At 48.1% G+C, this 19,640-nt stretch overlaps 1 protein-coding gene across 2 annotated transcripts in view; it reads right to left on the reverse strand.

Moving 5' to 3' along the window:
* Window positions 1-19,256, reverse strand: part of RBM47 (RNA binding motif protein 47) — a 107,403-nt gene extending 88,147 nt beyond the window's left edge. The window contains exon 1 of one of the 2 annotated variants that reach the window (XM_068137600.1): window positions 18,380-19,256. Coding sequence is in view for 1 of the 2 variants with exons in the window: in XM_068137598.1 (XP_067993699.1) it covers window positions 2,224-2,240 (17 nt within the window). In the remaining variant the exon portion in view is untranslated. Of the gene's footprint in view, window positions 1-2,223; window positions 2,305-18,379 lie in introns of those variants that run through there. The other variant, XM_068137598.1, reaches the window with a different exon arrangement.
* Window positions 19,257-19,640: the final 384 nt, after the last annotated feature.

The raw sequence follows: 19,640 nt of genomic DNA on the forward strand, positions 1-19,640 counted from the left end.
GCAAGGATCCTACATAAAGGACTCAACAGCACTGAATGTGTCAAAAAAAGCCCAGGCTCATGTATTAGAACATATACCAGAAGGCAAACTGGGATTGTGCAGTGTGGTAGTTTTAGGCTATACCTTTAAGTGTACTTCAGTGTTGGGGGAAATTTTCAACCCACCCCATGCAGACTACAAATCTGGCACTGTCTGAATTAGACTCTTCTTTTTTTTCCCTTTCTGAGTAGGATATCTCTATGCACTGTTTCCTAAGATTGTATGGTAGATTTTTTTGGGGGGGCATGCAAACTGAAACCCAACCCCAAATTCCATCATGTGGCATCCTAGAGGTGCATGTGTCACGCGGAGTGGGTGGCACATGAGAGCTACCACGTGGACCTTCTGTTCCATAAAGTAGCTGTGAGTAAATCACAGAGGCAGGGCAGCAGCCCAGCCTGGGGTTTGCTGGCAGCAGCAGTGAAAGAGGGAAGGTGAAGGAGCAGAGGAGCTTCTTCCTGCTTCCCAAGGGAAAAGTCTCACATTCACATCCCCAATGATGCAGCTCAGGCTGTATCTGGACTACTTGCCTGGCCTGCCCAATCTCCCCCTACTGCCCTTGTCCAATATCAGTGTCCCAGGCTCACATCATTACCTCCCTCCAGTCATTACCTCCCACTCCAATTCTCCCTGCCTGGCTGGCTCCATTTGCACTCCTCCCCAGTGTCAGACTCTGTTCCCAAATGTGCTGTGCACCTGCCCAGCCACTAGTTCTCAGTCCCTTCCATTTATCTCCTCAAATCCCTTTTCCCAACAGCTTTCTGACTTCCTGTCAGCTTTTCCAGGCAAGCAGTTGTCTTCTAACTCCTTGTGTCTCTTCTCTCCCTCCTCTTCCCTTGCTCCTAGATCCAATCTGTTCTTCACATTCCCAAACCCCAGTACCTGTTTCTTTGCTTCCTTTACCTTTAGATGCCCTACACACCACTCTTGAACTCAGGGGCAGAGAGCCTGCCAGCCTTGTCTTGCAGTCTTGCTTCGGCTGGAGCATATGCAGAGTGAATTGGTGTCTGGGGATTGGTTGTTTAAAATTGAAATTTCCACTAAATACATGGAAACTCTGATTTTCAAAGGTTCAAATCCTGCTTCAGTGTGGGGACCTGTCGGGTACCTTGGGACTGTTTACAAAGGCAGACATCACTAGGACAAGGGTCAGTGGTTTTAAACTAAAGAAGGGTAGATTTAGATTGGACATTAGGAAGAAATTCTTTACTCTGAGGGTGAATAGAATAGAATAGAATAGACCAGACCAGACCAGACCAGACCAGGTTAGAAGAGACCTTCAAGATCATCGCATCCAACCTATCATCCAACACCATCTAATCAACTAAACCATGGCACCAAGCACCCCATCAAGTCTCCTTCTAAACACCTCCAGTGATGGTGACTCCACCACCTCCCTGGGCAGCACATTCCAATGGCAAATAAGTCTATGAATAATTTCTTCCTAACATCCAGTCTAAACCTCCCCTGGAGCAGCTTGAGACTGTGTCCTTGTGATCTGGTGCTGGTTGCCTGGAAGAAGAGATCAGCCCCTGCCTGTCTACAACCTCCCTTCAGGTAGTTGTAGAGAGCAATAAGGTCTCCCCTGAGCCTCATATTCTCCAGGCTAAGCAACCCCAGCTCCCTCAGCCTCTCCTCACAGGGCTGTGCTCCAAACCCCTCACCAACTTTATTGCCCTTCTCTGGACACGTTCCAGCAACTCAGCATCTTTCCTAAACTGAGGGTGGTGGAACACTGCAATAGGTTTCCCAGGGAGGTGGCAAAGCCCCCATTCCTGGAGACAAATATTCAAGGTCAGGCTTGATGGGGCTCTGAGCAGCCTAATCTCTTTGGGGACATCCCTGCTTAGTGCAGGGAGGTTGGACTAGATAGCCTCTAGCAATCCCTTCCAAACCAATGCATTCTGTGATTTTATGATTATACCTCGGTGGAAAAGCCACTTCCCTGCTGAAGGAGAAGTCCCTGCCCAAGGAAGAAGTTGTAAAAAACTGGGAGACAAGCAAATTCCCTAACTTACATCTTCAGAAACTGTCAAATCATTTTGGTTAAGTGACTCTCCAGCTTCTATCCAGGCAAATGCAGAACAATTCCCATGCCTCAGGCAGGCATTCTGCCATGCAACATTTCAATTCAGGGACTCAAAGACCTGAAAAAATTGCAAGCAAATTAAAATAGTCTCCTACCAGAAAATGAAGGACATCCTTGTTAAGCAGAGCTGCTCTCTCTTCTTCCTTTTACATCTGCTCGTACAGCTGTATCTTTTGGTTGTAAAGTTTCCTGCACTTGGAGCAGTTGCAGTCCTTGATCCCTGTAGGTTACATTGCTACAGAGCCTTTAGCTGTGTATTGCAACCTGCCTTTACATAAGTCATCCAAAGCCTGGGACTTGTCACAACTAGCACCCTGGAGACTCCTGCATCTCACCTGGCTGTGGGGTTTCACAGCAAGTGCTGCTCATACACTCTGCCAGTGGGACTTCACTCTTGCTTCACAGGGGAACAACAGGAGCATGAAAAACAACCTGCTGGGCAGTTCTCCACCCTCCTTTAGTGGCTTGTGTCATTGGATCGGTGATTACAGAGACCTGCATAGCACCAGCAACACCAGGACTATGGGGCTGCTGAGGTCAGTGTAGGAAGGAACTGGCTGAATAGGGGGATGGTGGGGTCAACACCCCTGGAGGTGTTTAAGAAGAGACTGGATGAGGCACCTAGTGCCATGGTCTAGTTGATTAGTTAGGGTTGGGTGATTGGTTGGACTTGATGATCTTGGATGTCTCTTCCAAGCTGTTTGATTCTGCGTTTCTGTGTGATTCTGAGGCAGGGAGACCAGGGACTGCCAGAGGTGTAAGTTAGATGTCCAGCTGACCAGCATCTTCCCTCATTCCTCCCTGGGTCTCTCACAGCACAACTACCCAAGCCCATCAACATGGAGATGTAAGCCAAACACACAGAACTCCCTGCCAAAATTTCACAGGATGTTAGGGGTTGGAAGGGACCTCTAAAGATCACGAAGTCCAGCTGCCCTGCCAGAGCAGGACAATAGAATCCAGCACAGGTCACACAGGAATGCATCCATATAGGTCTTGAAAGTTTCCAGAGAAGGAGACTCCACAACCCCTCTATGGAGCCTGTCCAGTGCTCAGTGACCCTCATAGTGAAGAAGTTCCTCCTCGTGTTGAGGTGGAACCTCCTGTGCTGTAGTTTATATCCATTACCCCTTGTCATATCACAGGGTACAAGTGAGCATTACGGATCCTGCTGTGAGACTTCACAACCCAATGGGAGTAGGTTTAGATTAGACATTAGGAAGAAGTTCTTTCCTGTGAGGGTGGTAAGACACTGGAACAGGTTGCCTAGAGAAGTTGTGGATGTCTCTTCCTTGGAAGTGTTTAAGGCCAGGTTGGATGAGGCTCTGAGTAACCTAGTCTAATGGCAAGTGTCCCTGCCCACAATGGGATGGGATGGAACTGGTTGATCTTTGAGGTCCCTTCCAATTCTGTGCTCAGCTCTACCAGCAGAGACCAGTCACCACGAAACAGACACACACAGCAATCAGAAACAACCCACTTGCCCGTGCTCAGCTCATCTGTGTCATTCTCTGTGGCAAGGCAGGGACATGAACCCAAGTTTCCTAAGCCTTATGCTGGTGCCTTTCCTGCAAAACCAGTCGTTCCTATGCTTTGCTTCTTGTCTGGCTTGTTCTGCACCCTCTTGCACATATAGGTACAGCAGTATGAGTGAACTCAAAAGCAACTCTTATTTAACACTGATTGACATTTGCAAGGGCTTGAAGAATGCAATGATTTTTTGGCATCTGTTACTTTCCAGGTAAGGATTAGCAAACTGACGAGTTAGCAACCATCTGATGTTCTGTGTTTAAAACAGGACACATTTCCAAATGGAGGCAGCTTGCAGATTTGTTTTGGTTTGCTTTACTTTGTTTGGGTTTGTCTCAGAAAGCTTGTGCTTTGATTTGGAAATAGGGAAGGACTGCAAGGATTGCAACACAAAACAGATTAGAGTGGGTGAATCACAGAATCAGCCAGGTTGGAAAAGACCTTTGAGATCATCAAGTCCAGCCTACCACCCGACACCAGCTAATCAACTAAACCATGGCACCAAGTGCCCCATCCAGTCTCTTCCTAAACACCTCCAGTGATGGTGACTCCACCACCTCCCTGGGCAGCACATTCCAATGGTCAAATGAAGAGGAAACATGCTAGAAATTATTTGAATCTTTAAAAGGAACAATAACAAAATGCTGTTCAGACTATTCATGCTACAGTGCTTGTTTTAGGAGACACAGAGGCAGTGCCACCTTTGCAGGGGTGAGGCAGAAGCTAAGCCCTTCCTGCATTTTGGCATCATGGCTGGAACACAGATTTGAAGCCTGGTTCCTTCACTTTGCATGTCATTCAGAGCTCCTGACATTGGTGGAGAGAGGGTTCATCCCTTCTGATTTTCTGTGCTGCAATCATCTCTTCATACAGCGATGCCATGCTCCTAACTGGCTTTCCTCAGACTGCTTGCTCAGCAGCCCCACACTCTGCATCCTCAAAACCTTGCATCCTGTTCCAGGATCCCCAGCCATAGACCCAAACTCAGTGATGAACACGGGCAAAGCAAGTGGAGAGTGTGGAGGTCTCAGAAGCTGCAGCCATGCTGGAAGGTGAAGGTGAACATTGCTGTTTGGGGAAGCAGTGAGTCAGTGGCATGGAGACTGCTGCATGGTTCTGGATGGTTGGAGTCTGGCCACTGAGGAGTTTCAGTCCTGTGATTTTGGCTGAGCCTTGCTCTGAACCCAGAACTCAGACAGAAACCTGCACAACAACAACAACTAGCAAGCTTGGGTAATCCCCTTTGCACTGGCCTTAGCTCTGGAGAAGGTCTGTCCAACCTGTTTGTGAGTATTCCCAGGGCATGGCTACAGGCATGGGGACAGAGAGCCTCATAACTGCCCTGTGGCAGCACGATGCAGCTCCCAAACTGCAACAGAGCCACTTCTGATTACCTTGGGGGGACAAAGAACATACAGTTGCCTACATCCTAAAAGGACAAAGGTGTGTCCAAAAATACTATAAACTCGCACCCCAGCTAACAACTCCCCAGTGCAGTCTGTGCCTTGGGTACCCACAGCATCCATGGAGAGTGTGCTTTTTAACTGATTTCCACTATGACCATTGTGAAGCTTTATTGCAAAACCAACCTTCTAGGCTCACAGACACGTGGCATTTTTCATCAAACTAAGTTTATTACACTGCCCTTTGGTAAATAGATTGCACCACCAGCAGCTTTGCTCTTTTTTTTTCCTCCTTTTTTTCTCATTCTTTTTCTCTTTTAGAAAGCCTGCAGTTCTCCTCCAGCTTATTTATTTAGGAAAAACACTCTTGTGTCTATTGGAAAATATGAAGAGGGAGAGATGCTTCATGCTAAAAGAAGGTGCACTTCTAAATATGCAGCATGTTCTATAACATCCAGTCTGCTAAGGCACTCCTTGAGTGCATTCCTAGTGTTTCCACAAGAGGAGAGGAGGGAGGGGGGAAAGTATTCCCTATCTATTGGTGAGGAAACAATAGAATAGGATAGAATAGGATAGAATTAACCAGGTTGGAAGAGACCTTCAAGATCATCAAGTTCAACCTATCACAGAATCACAGAATTAACCAGGTTGGAAGAGACCTTCAAGATCATCGAGTCCAACCTATCATCCAACACCATCTAATCAACTAAACCATGGCATCAAGCACCCCATCAAGTCTCCTCCTAAACACCTCCAGTGATGGTGACTCCACTACCTCCCTGGGCAGCCCATTCCAATGGCCAATCACTCTCTCTATGAAGAATTTCTTCCTAACATCCAGCCTAAACCTCCCCTGGCACAGGTTGAGACTGTGTATAGTACAGTGAGGGAAAATGATCCCAGCAAGATCATCTCCTTAAACTAGGGACAAGGGTGGTAACTAAACACTGACAGCTGACAGTGCTCTGGGAAAAAATAATCCAGCAGTGAGAGTGATTTGTGTGGGTACCTGCTGTCATGATACATGGAAGTCTAGATCTGTTTAGAAGCAGCAAGGTACTGCCCAAACAGCCACAACTTGCAAAGCCTTGCTGTGTGTGCCCACAGAGGCACAGAGCACTTATACTGATGTCACTGAAGTCACTCACCAGTGAAAGCAGTGGAGAAGAAAGGCTACTACTACCTCACCATGAGGGTGGTGAGACACTGGCACAGATTGCCCAGGGAGGTGGTAGAAGCCTCATCCCTGGAGGTTTTTAAGGCCAGGCTGGATGTGGCTCTGAGCAACCTGATGTAGTGTGAGGTGTCCCTGCCCATGGCAGGGAGGTTGGAACTGGATGATCCTTGAGGTCCCTTCCAACCCTAACAATTCTATGAGTCTATTATTTGCACAAGGAGTGCAATAACACATAAATATGATAAATATGTTTATGCACTTACATAAATATACAAATAGAAGCAACATATTGGGTTTTGGTTTGGGGCTGATTTTTTTAAGCTTAGCAATCTGCAGATGGAAATCACACAATGGTAACAGTTGGAAAGGACCTCTAGAGATCATCTAGGCCAACTCTGCTGCCGGAGCAGGTTCACTTACAGAAGGCTGCACAGGATTGCAGTGTCCAGGTGGACTTTGAAAGTCTCCAGACTCGTGGAGGAGACTCTACAACCTCTCTAGGCAGCTTGTTCCAGTGCTCCAGCACCCTGAAAGTAAAGAACTTTTCCCTCATGTTTAAGGGAAACCTCCTCTGTTATAGGTTGCACCCATTGCCCCTTGTCCTGTCACTGGGCACCACTGAAAAGAGGTTGGCTCCATCCTCATGACTTCCACCTTTTACATATTGATAAGCATTGATAAGATCCCATCACAGTCTTCTCTTTTCCATGGTAAACGGTCCCTGGCTTTTCAGCCTCTTCTCATAAGAGAGATGCTCCAGTTCTCTCATTGCTATGACCCTCTGTTGGACTCTCTCCAGCAATTCTCTGTCCCTCTTGAACTTGGGAGTCCAGAACTGTACCAGGATCTGGCTCAGTTTTCAGCCTCCTCAAAGGCACAAGCTGAGGCTGGTTGGAGAAACTCAGCCCTGCACTGTGTCGATTTCCTGATGGGATGGACACCACAGCAGTGCCAAGAGCCTGCTCACAGCAAACACACAGCCCAGGGGCTAGTAAGCTCACACAGGTAACAGCTCTCTCAAAGCCCTGACACGTTCTAATGGTGCCTCTCTTCCTGCTGGCTTACAACCACATACTCATCTTTGAGAGATGACAAGAGCTAAAAAGCCACAGTTAAACCTTCAGATGATGCTGTAGCTAGAGGGGGAAAAACCTGCTTTGTGTGCAAAAGAGCTGCTTGCCCTGGGCTTTTCCCATTCTGATGAGAAAGCCAACAGTCAAGGCCGCCAGTGCCTCCAGTTCAGCAATACTTAACTGCACTTACTCAGGGCTTCTGGCAGTTCATTCCACATCCCTCAGAGCTGAAGGTTTTATACAGTGCCCCATATATCAACCAGACAGTGAGCTGATAAACTTTCTTGAGGCAGGTGGCCGTGGGAATGGCCAGGAATCTGCACAGGAATTTTGACAGGAATCCTCTGTCTGAGGCTCATAAGGTCAGCAGACAGTAAAAACTGAAATTGTTTGCCAGCCTGTCTTGCTGCTTACCAGGAATGTAAGCTTGCAGATGAGTATCTGCAAAACCCCAGCGTTCTGGAGAGAAACAAAAAAATTCAGCACCTCAAACAAGGAGCTACAAACCCTCATGGCAAAACACAGGTCAGAGAAAAAGACCTTCCAAGCTCAGGAAGGGTTCCAAGGGCTGCAGGAGAGCGCTTTACAAGGCAGCAAGGAGCAGAGCAGCTCCAGACATGTTCAGGAGCTGCTGCCCATCTCAGGTCACATTCCCACAGGAGGCAGAACACCTCAGTGTACCAGACCCCTGCCTCCCCCATCACCCCTGTGGCACTTGGGAAGATTCTTTCTGCACAGGTCCAGTGTGACTTGTGACTCACACAGGTAAGATGAGACTTGAGATGTCAGCATGTGGAAGAAGCACGTAGGTGCCTTTTTGTTTATTATTGCTCAATAAAGCTAGCCTCTATGATTTGTTAATTTTTTGTTTGGTTGGGGTTTTTTTCCTTGCAGGACAACCATGACCTGTTTGGACCATGCCCAGGTCAAAGCTTGCTGCTGGGCGCTGAGGCTGTGCAGCACCGCTGGGTATGTCTGCAGCTGCCCTGGGCCTGGGTGCTCAGGGTGAGTAGACAACCTTGTCAGCAGCATCTCCTTGCCTTGTTTACTTCATAAACACTGAGTAAGACACCACATATGGCCAGCAAGAGTATCAGCTCCTTGATCCAACCTGAGGCACCCCCATATTCCCATCCATTGACTGGGACTCAGCATGTCAGATAAGGTGGGCCTTTTCTTGCCCACTTAGAACAGAACCATAAAATTGTTTAGGTTGGAAAAGACCTCTAAGATCATCAAGTCAACCCAACACCACTACAACAGCTAAACCATGTCCTAAAGTGCCATTTCCACACATTATCTGAGCCCCTCCAGGGGTGGCGACTCCACCACTCTTTCAATGCCTGGCCACTTTTTCAGTAAAGAAAGACTTCCTAATATCCAACCTAAACCTCCCCTGGTGCAATCTGGGGCCATTTCCTCTCATCTTCCACTTCATGAGGCCAAGATGCCAAGGACAAGCATCAGACTTAAAGAGCTGCATTGCAATCCCACAAGTCTGACTACACTCACCCATGAAATCTCTCTGCTTTCAGCTTCATCTGCAATTATGATCCTCTGAGCTTCAGGCACCTTATTAGTGCTACCTTTAATGGGAATCCTAATGCCAGTGAAAAGCTCCCTGGGAGGAGTAGCACTCACATTAGGATGTGGGTACCAGTGCATGAACTCTGGTGAAATTGCAGCATCCACAGCCAACAGAGATTTTACTGCCAGGAGTATGTACATGACGTGGACATAGCCTAGAGTAATGTTAATAATGTGAATGTTTTATTGAGGTGAGCTGAAGGTGCTCTTTTGTTGTAAAAACATCTTGAGGACATGTCCCTGCATGCAGATTTGTGTTTGACTCTCTCTTCCCTCTTTGCCTTTGGTGCCTTTTTTTTCCCCAGCTGTGGCAACTCCTCCCTCCTTCCAACCTTGACAACTCCTGCAGTTGCACCCTGGATGCTGCCTGCCCACTCCTCTTGCCCTCTGTTTCTCAGTCCAGCACACACTCCAGCTTTGAAGATCTCAGCTGCAGCCTCTTCATACTCCCTTTCCTCCAGGTCCTGAAACATCAGTACTTCAGCAGCAAGACTTTCAAACCCTAATGTGGCATCTCAGTCTCAGATTTTCCTAAACTGGGATCAGACTACTCAGTAAGTTGTCTTTCCCCCACCACCACCTTTCTCCCTTCTCCTCCACCTTACCAGGATCCCTCATTTCTCATGTATTCCCCTCCCAGCCCTGCAGACACCTCCCCTTCAATCAAGTTCACCACCTTCCTCCTCCTGTTTTGATTCTCCATTTTTTTCTCTTCTCACTGTTGCTGATTTATGCTGATGATCTATACCAGCCCCTTGCCACCTGTTCCCTTCCTCTGCTGCCCACATCCTTCTGTCTTACTCACTAAGAAAAAAAAGGAAGAAAGAATAAAGAGCCCCGATATTTGGATATTTGGCATGCACTGCTCTGACTCCCTTCTCCCTACCGCCGAATTTCCCCCGCACTAACCTTCAAGTAGTCCCATTCAGCACCATCCATTAGCCTTCCTCATTATGTCCCACCATTCAGCCTTTATGTGATTTCCACTCCATCAGCCCTGATGACTTCTCTCTTGCTTTTAACCCTCATCTTTCTACCAGGTTCACTTGCAAATTCCCCCAATACTTCAATTTCCTTCGATTTGCTTGCCCATAATATCCAGCCCAGCTGATGTCCCTTTCCCACTTTCTCTGCTCTCTGCCTAGCCACTCTTTCCTGCTCAGCACGAGTAAAACTGAGTCCCTGATACCCCCACTTTCAAGGGATACCCCAGATCACTTTTCTCTCTTTTCTGTGCCCAGTCTGTTAGCAGGCAGGGCACAGTTTTCATCTGAGCAGCTCTGCTGAGGTTTGTTGATGCTTTCTGCTCACAAGTCAAAGACATCACCTATTTACCTGCCCTCCTACCTAAAGGCTGGGGAAGAACTTCTCAGGATCTCAGGTAGTGATAGGACTAGGGGGAATGGAATGAAGCTGGAGGTGGGGAGATTCAGGCTGGATGTGAGGAGGAAGTTCTTCACCATGAGAGTGGTGAAGCCCTGGAATGGGTTGTCCAGGGAGGTGGTTGGGGCCCTGTCCCTGGAGGTGTTTAAGCCCAGGCTGGATGAGGCTCTGGGCAGCCTGATCTAGTGTGAGGTGTCCCTGTCCATGGCAGGGGGGTTGGAACTAAATGATCCTTGTGGTCCCTTCCAACCCTGAATGATACTGTGATACTGCTTCAGGCGCTCGTCTCTGCATTAGCTCAGTAATGGTGACATCCTTTCCTTTGCTTTCAGAACTGCAATCTCAGTCTGCTGTTTCATCTTTCAAATACCCCTGCAAGAGTCATTTTTTGTAGCCTGATGCTTTGAGGGTGTCATTCATTTCTGTGCTTCCGTTGACCAGCTCGCCATTCCCCAACAATGAAATAAAAGACACAGGCAGGCAGAGCTGAATGCCAAACGGGTGCCTCTGGCAGCTTTTGAACACCCACTTTATGCTTCCCATCAAATATCTTTGGCAATGTGAAACTGGGAGGTTTAGCTGATACATCTGAAGGCTGTGTAGCCATTCAGTGAGACTTGGACGGACTGGAGAGCTAGGCAGAGAGGAATCTAATGAGGCTCAACAGGGATAAGTGCAGAGTCCTGCATATGGAAAGGAGTAATAAACTGCACCAGTACAGGCTGGAAGGTGATCTGCTGGTAAGCAGCCCTGTGGAGAAGGACCTAGGAGTCCTGGTGGACACCAAGTTATCCATGGGTCAGCAATGTGCCCTTGTGGCCAAGAGGGCCAATGGGACCCTGAGGTGAATTAAGAAGAACACGTCCAGCAGATTGAGGGAAGTTCTCCTCCCCCTCTACTGTGCCCTAGTGAGACCTCACCTGGAACATTGCATCCAGTTGTGGGCTCTCCAGTTCAGGAAGAACAGGAATCTACTTGAGAAAGCCCAATAGAGGGCTACAAGGATGATTAATGGCCTGGAGCACTGCCCTATGAGGAGAGGCTGAGAGCCCCAGGGCTTTTTAGTCTGGAGAAGACTGAGAAGAGATTTAATAAGTGTTTATAAATATCTGAGGGCTGGGTGTCAAGAAGGAAAGGACAGCCTCTTCTCACTTGTGCCCTGTGATAGGACAAGGGGCAATGGATGTAAACTGCAGCACAAGAGGTTCCACCTCAACATGAAGAAGAGCTTCTTTACTGTCAGGGTCACAGAGCACTGGAACAGGCTCCCCAGAGAGGCTGTGGAGTCTCCTTCTCTGGAGACTTTCAAGACCTCTCTGGACGTGTTCCTGTGCAACCTGCACTAGATTCTATGGTCCTGCTCTGGCAGGGGGGTCAGAATAATGATCTCCAGAGGTCCCAATCCCTAACATCCTGTGATCTCTCTGTTTTCCCTCATAACTCCCCCCTAGGACTACCCCTCTGGTCACAACTGTAGAACACTGCTCATTTTCCTAAATTCCTTCTCAGATCTCTACCTTGCTGCTGAAATAGTCTAAGAGCAGGCAGGCTGCCATTGTGCTGCACCTGCTCAGCACCCAGCCAACCCCTCTCACCGTCTCCTTGTGCTCCACCCCACGTCTGACCCACCTCTTGCCTGTCGCTGGGTGTTTCACACACAAACCCCACATGGCAGTGACAATCCTTCTGCTCCGCCTGTGGAGCAGGTACACACACAGCAGCAACACCCAGGGCAGGAATCCTGGGTCCATGAGAGTGCAGTAATTAACATCATCTTTAATGTTACCAACATCTCAACCTGCTGAAGCTACAGCCTAACTTGTGGTGGAGCTCACTGAGTTTGTCCTACAAAAAGGCAGAAACACAGAGGCAGTATTTCAGTCTATGTCAAATTAGAGCTCGTGCATGTCCATTGGGTATTCAAAAGGTCAAAATACAAAGGCAAAAGCTAAGCCACTTGAGGTGGTGCTTCTCCACAGTAAATTTCCTAATGGCTCTCACATCAAAGGGCCATTGTTGGTCAGGCTTTGAAACAGGCTGCTTAGGGAACTGGTGGAGTCACCACCCCTGGGTGCCTTCAAAAAATGTGTAGACCTGTCACCTGGGGACATGCTTTAGAGGTCATGGTAGTGCTGGGTTGATGGTGGGACTTGAGGGTCTTAAAGGTCTTTTCCATGCTTAATGGTTCTATGATAAGGTAACATTTCAGTTGGTTGAGCCATGGCCACTTTGTAGATAGCTGAGAGTTACTATTGGAATAGAATAGAATAGAATAGAATAGAATAGAATAGAATAGGACAAGGTTGGAAGAGACCTTCAAGACCATCGCGTCCAACCTATCATCCAACACCACCTAATCAACTAACCCATGCAACCAAGCACCCTGTCAAGTCTCCTCCTGAACACCTCCAGTGATGATGATTCCACCACCTCCCCAGGCAGCCCATTCCAATGGGCAATCACTCTCTCTGTGTAAAACTTCCTCTTGACCTCTAGTCTGAACTTCCCCTGGCACAGCCTGAGACTGTGTCCTCTTGTTCTGGTGCTGGCTGCCTGGGAGAAGAGACCAACCTCTGCCTGGCTACAACCCCCCTTCAGGTAGTTGTAGACAGCAATAAGGTCACCCCTGAGTCTCCTCCTCTCCAGGCTAAGCAACCCCAGCTCCCTCAGCCTCTCCTCATAGGGCTTGTGTTCCAAGCCCCTCACCAACTTTGTTGCCCTTCTCTGGACTCGTTCCAGCAAGTCAACCTCATTCCTAAACTGAGGGGCCCAGAAATGGACACAGGACTCGAGGTGTGGCCTAACCAGTGCAGTGTACAGGGGCACAATGACCTCCCTGCTCCTGCTGGCCACACTGTTCTTAATGCAGGCCAGGATGCCATTGGCCCTCCTGGCCACCTGGGCACACTGCAGGCTCATGTTCAGCCTACCATCAACCAGCACCCCCAGGTCCCTCTCTGCCTGGCTGCTCTCCAGCCACTCTGACCCCAGCCTGTAGCTATGATTCTTGCTTGAGGATTCTCATGCATTTGCAGCTTCTTTCCATCTCATGCCAAATAAACCCATCTGTGCTGATTTAGTCTCAGCTTTATGACCTAGCTACGCAAGAGATAACCTCCAGACTCTATTTTGTAAAACACACTCATGAAAGAAAAAAATCAAACCCCTTCTCTCCTTTACCAGTGGAATTTTGCTTATGATCATAGCAAACAGAAGATTGGAAAGGACAAAAATGCCCTTAAATGCTGCCAGGTAGGCAGCTTTGCAGTTTCTAAGAAGTTGCTTTGCTCTGTTGAGTTTACTGTGTCACCAAAACCCTACACAGCTATACAAAGCCTGCATTGTCTCAGCAAGGCTACTGAGATGTTTCTGATCTTGGCAAGAGCTAGGTGTACCCAGAAGCATTTTATTGAAGAGAAAAAAAAAAATCACAGCAGCAGAAAGAAATATGATTTTAGGCCTCTTACTGGAAAGATAAAGGTCAGAGCCCTTCCTTCTGCTAAAGCAGCACACAAAAATATCCTGTTCACGGGGTCCATTTTACAACTGGGAAACTTGCACCTAAAAATCCTCCTGTGAAAGACACTTGAAAGTGACCTGACCACAGTCTCAGGAAGAATTTGCGGGTTTAGATCATCATTAATTTGAAGATCACAACTTTGTGGCAGAAGAGGCAGCTACACCCTTACACAGGTATGGAGAATGACTGGCTGGAAAGCAGCCCTGAGGAGAGAGGCTTGGGGGTGCTGGTGGACAAGAAGCTCAACAGGAGCTCTCAGTGTGCACTTGCAGCCCGCAAAGCCAATCAGATCCTGGGCTGCACCAGGAGAAGTGTGGCCAGCAGGGCAAGGGAGGTGATCCTCCCCCTCTACTCAGCCCTGGTGAGACCCCACCTGGAGTACTGCCTCCAGTTCTGGAGCCCCTATTACAAGATGGATATGGACGTGCTGGAAGGTGTCCAGAGAAGGGCCACAAGGATGATGAGAGGGCTGGAGCACCTCTCCTATGAGGACAGACTGAAGGAGTTGGGGCTGTTCAGTCTGCAGAAGAGAAGGCTCTGAGGTGACTTCATTGTGGCCTTCCAGTATCTGAAGGGGGCCTACAGGAAGGCTGGGGAGGGACTTCTCAGGATCTCAGGTAGTGATAGGACAAGGGGGAATGGAATGAAGCTGGAGGTGGGGAGATTCAGGCTGGATGTGAGGAGGAGGTTCTTCCCCATGAGAGTGGTGAAGCCCTGGAATGGGTTGTCCAGGGAGGTGGTTGAGGCCCCATCCCTGGAGGTGTTTAAGCCCAGGCTGGCTGAGGCTCTGTCCAGCCTGATCTAGTGTGGGGTGTCCCTGCTCATGGCAGGGGGGTTGGAACTAGATGATCCTTGTGGTCCCTTCCAACCCTGACTGATACTATGATACTATGAATGTCTCTTCATAATTAGCCTGCTACAAAGCAAACCTGAACTTTATGTTCACCCAAGCAACTGATTTCTTATTTTCCAGGGAAACAGATTCTGGTGACATTTCTTCACAAAGAGCATATATTTCCCTCTATATTCCTCCATATAATTTCCCCCTACATCAGATTAATGTTGTACCAGAATACAGAATTAACCAGGTTGGAGAAGACCTTTGAGATCATCAAGTCTAACCTATCACACAACACCATCTAATCAACTAAACCATGGCACTAAGTGCCCCATCCAGTCTCTTTTTAAACACTTCCAGTGATGGTGACTCCACCACCTCCCTGGGCAGCACATTCCAATGGCCAATCTCTCTTTCTGTGAAGAATTTCTTTCTAACATCCAGCCTAAAACTCCCCTGGCACAGCTTGAAACTGTGTCCTCTTGTTCTGGTGCTGGTTGCCTGGGAGAACAGACCAACCCCCACCTGGCTACAAGCACCCTTCAGGTAGATGTAGGCAGCAATAAGGTCTCCCCTGAGCCTCCTCTTCTCCAGGCTAAACAACCCCACCTCCCTCAGCCTCTCCTCACAGGGCTGTGCTCCAGACCTCTCCCCAGCTTTGTTGCCCTTCTCTGGACATGTTCCAGCAACTCCACATCATTCCTAAACTGAGGAGCCCAGAACTGGACACAGCTGACTTGTGAAACCATGCAGAGGTGATCATGGCTAGCAGTTTGAAAGGAAAAATCCAAGATTACATTATTTCTTCACCTATAAATGTAGTATAATGTCTACTGGACTCAGTCACTCCAATAGCACTGTGGGTTCCTACAGTAAAACCAACAGATGCTTGCATACCCACTCTGAAGTAACCCCTGGAACATCTTCTCTAGCTGGTAGGATATTAATACATTTGAGTGTGTCAGTGCCAGACTAACAAATAGGACTTCAGTGTACACTTAGGCATTGGAATAGGCTGCCCAGGAAAGTGGTGGAGACACCATACCTGGAGGTTTGAAAAAACCAAACATGTAGATGTGGCACTTTGGGACAGGGCTTACATGGTAGTGCTGGGCTGATGGATGGTTGGACTTTATGATCTTAGAGGACTGTAGCTCTGAGCAACCTGATCTAGTGTGAGGGGTCCCTGCCAGTGGCAGGGGGGTTGGAACTGGATGATCCTTGAGGTCCCTTCCAACCCTAACAATTCTATGATTCTATGACTTTTCCAACCATAATGACTCTGTGATTGTATGACTGTTTTTCAAAGCTAATAATGTCTCTGATGGTAGAATTGCCATCTCTCTTGTTGGGATGTAGTGTTTTAAATTAGTTAACAAAAAGCATCATTTCCAGCTTTTTACCATAGTAGTCTTAATTTTCACAGAGTAGAAACAGCTGACAGTGGAAAAAAATATATCCTAAGAAGCAAAAGCAGACCCCTCTCAGATGTTCTCACAGCTTTTGCAGAAGAGGGTGTAACATTTCACAGTGGGAGCAAAGGTGCAAGCGGGCTCTGCCATGTGGGGGAAGCTAAGACTCTGAGACATGGGCAGCCCCCAGAATAGACCCTGGTACAGAGAGCCCTGCTGAAGCCAGCTGGGCACAACCCACTCAAGGTCAAGGTTTCAGACTAAGGTACCATCAAAACAGTGTTCCCTGAAGGCTCTGCCATTTCTGCCACTGACATTAAATACTTTTATCCCAAGGTTTTCACTGTTGTTTGTTTTGTTTTAATCTGGTATATTGACAACAGTACACTCCCTCACTTTCTAAAGCTCCAAACAAAGTCTTCCTATCCCAGCCTGCTGCAGGGACACTCAGAAATTATTAGTAACCCTACTTACATGCCAGCCAGCTCTACATATTCCCTTAACAACACCTAGGGATGGAGCCTGTCCCTCAGAAGGCGTCCATGCCCAAAAGCAGGGGAGGGAGCCAGAATCTCCTAGGGCAGGCAGGAGAGGTGGGATCACCTTCCCTCAGTTCCTGGAGAGATGCATGGGTTTAAAACCTCTCCTGGGTCAGGAAGGGACTGGAGAAAGAGAGAGAGAGGGAATGAAACATGCAGGAAAAGTGTTGTCTTTTCGTTTATCTCACAGACAGCACTTTGTTAGCCTTTAGCACTCCTGCTACGAGTGTGCCGGACACCAAAGAGCGGCGTATTCCCGGCCTTATCTCCATTTCCTCTCCCAGAGCACGTGTTGCCTTCCAGTTTCGCAGCTGTATACCAGGCTGCGCTTGACACGGTGGGTGACCTCTCACCCACGCGGGCTGGCACCTGCGGCACGGCGGGCCGGAGCGGAGCGGAGCCTGCCCGGGGCGCAGCCCGCCCGGCTCTCCCCGCTGGCAGCCCGCCTGTGCCCGGCCGCTCGCTCGCTGCCTCCGCCGTTGCGAAACACACCTAGTTCCCCTCTCGCATCATGTGAGCTCGGCTCAGCTGGGGAAGAAGAATCGCAGCCTTGTCCAAATCATCGTTTATGAAGCCTAGGACGCATCAAAAGGCGCCGATATTCGATTTCTCCTTGTCCGGGCCCAGCTGTTTACAGGCCAGTCTTATGCTCCTGCACTCTACCAGGTCAGCCTGGCTGAACTGGTAAAGTTAAGGAGGCAATTTTGTGATCTGTTAGTTTCCAGCCTATCATAGAATCGTAGAATTGTTAGGGTTGGAAGGGATCTCAAGGATTATCCAGTTCCAATCCTCTTGCTATGGGCAGGGACACCTCACACTACATCAGGTTGTTCAGAGTCACATCCAGCCTGGCCTTAAAAACCTCCAGGGATGAGGCTTCTACCACCTCCCTGGGCAACCTGTGCCAGTGTCTCACCACCCTCACCGTGAAGAATTTCTTCCTAACATCCAACCTGAATCTATCTTTAACTATTACAATACTTCGGCTTTAGGTCAAAGCTTTATTTCAAATTCCTAGGAAGAAATGGTCTGTGTAGCTTTCCTTCTAAAAAGGAAAAAGAACCAAACAAAAGCAAACCCAAAAACTTAAAGCCCAGCTATTTCTTTTTAACACGAATAAAGAGTCCCTGGTATTTCTCATCTAATCACACATACCTCTGGGAGAAGGAGATGCTTGACCTCCAGAAAGAGACATGTATTTTAAACAGTCATCAGAAACTTTTCCCAGATAAGATCCCCTTCTTATGCTAATGACTGTAACAGACTGGCAGACAGCAGCCTATCTCAGAGCCCTCTTGTCACCTCCCTGTCACTTGTGCCACCGCTCCCCGCTCAGCACAAACTACGGTATTTTAAATGTTGGGGAAAAAAAAAGAAGAAACAGCCGCACACAACTTACTCCAAAGACTTTAGGCACATCACGCTGTGGCTTTGCTTTGACAAGGAGAAACAAATGTCTTCTAAACTCTCAGATCTGCAGATCACTGCTCGTTGTGTTCTTATTCAATATCTGCTTCTGCCTCTCACCTGTCACCTCTCCTCAGAATCACCAGAAATCAGTCACTTGTACAGTCACCAAAACTTCCCTGAGAATCTCTACAGTCCTCTCCCTTTGCTTCCATCCCCCCCTCGTCCCCCTCCCCCCCCCCCCCCCACTAAAAAATACTTTAAAACACATTTTCTGAGTGTTTCTTCTATCCTCTTACGTTGTCAACCCAATCACAGAAGAGTAAACCCTCAGGTAAGGGCAGAGGAAGAGCAGAGCAAACCAAAACCAGACGGCACCTACCTGGAGCCCGCCTCAGCGCCCAGCACCGTTCGCAGCACCAGCAACGTTTCGGGGCAGCAACCTAATGCATTTTCCTTTTTACGCTGCTGCTAAACGAGAATTGAGCAACTCCTCACACAGCTGCTTGGAGCAACAGCTCTCCCAGCCTTAACACCCGCTCTTGGCTCTCTTTTTTTTTTTTTTTTCCTTTTCTTTTTTTTTTTTTTTTTTATAAACAGAGTTTTTGAGCACTAAAGCTTGCAATTAGTACCAGCTAAACTAAAGCCCCTGCTCACCCCTGCCCTAAGCTGCACATTCCAGGGCGCTGAGCGGGACTGAGCTCCTCAGCAGCACCGCTCAGCTCTTCCACTCCCAGCTCCGACTTTCTGCCTACAAACTCGATAAGGCTCTGCAGGAGAGCTCAGGAACACGCACTGAAACTCGGATAGGGGAAAAATTGGTCTCTCATCCTCAGCCTGGGTGTTTGGGTATTTTTTATCCTCCCCCCGCTCCTCTTCCTCCTCCCTTTCTCTCTGCACTCACAGTAGCAAGGTTGTCTCTTGACTACTCCCTGCCTTAAACTCACCAAACCAGATTTTTACTCCCAACACCTTCCCGTAAATCTGAACTGAAATTTTACCCTGCTCGCTGAGTCTTGGCTGGCTGAGGGCCAGTGCAGCATTCCTGTTGCTTTAAGAGGGCAGATTTTTTTTATTATTATTATTTTATTATTTATTTTTAGAAAGGGAGAAAAGAGAGAGGGAAACCTGGAGAAATAAAAACGCTGGAAGGAGGCAAATTTTTAGAGCAGCTTTACTAAAAGTGCTGCAGGGTAGAGTGATTCCCTTTTATCTTTAAAGCACTAAAGGAATGATTGGGTTTTGGCAAGTGTCAGTCATGAGAAATTATCCTCCTTGTCCATCTGCATCCTTCAGGTGGGTGAGATTTGAAAAGAAAATAAGCCACAGGTACTCACCTGAAGGACAGCATTACCGGCATCAGGAGAGCAGGGAGAGGAGCCTACAACTTTGCCTGATCCGGTTACCCCAAGCCAGTGGCAATGCTGGTTCAAGAAATGCCACATTTTACCCTTTTTTGACCTAAAGTTACATGTGGTTTCTAGAAAAGGAACAAAGGAGAAACCAGTTTATTAAAACAAAACAAGAGCCAACCCTTCTTTTAACCTCCGGATGATCCCTCTGACCGTTGTATGGGAGGCTTAAAGAAATAATGAAGCAAACTTTCTCACCCCCTTTCACATTACCTGCCTGTGCCTGGCTAT

The sequence above is a fragment of the Melanerpes formicivorus genome, unplaced genomic scaffold (assembly GCF_026170545.1).
Source record: "Melanerpes formicivorus ecotype bairdi unplaced genomic scaffold, bMelFor1.0.p_v2 SCAF_4, whole genome shotgun sequence".
In the NCBI taxonomy this organism is placed as follows: domain Eukaryota; kingdom Metazoa; phylum Chordata; class Aves; order Piciformes; family Picidae; genus Melanerpes; species Melanerpes formicivorus.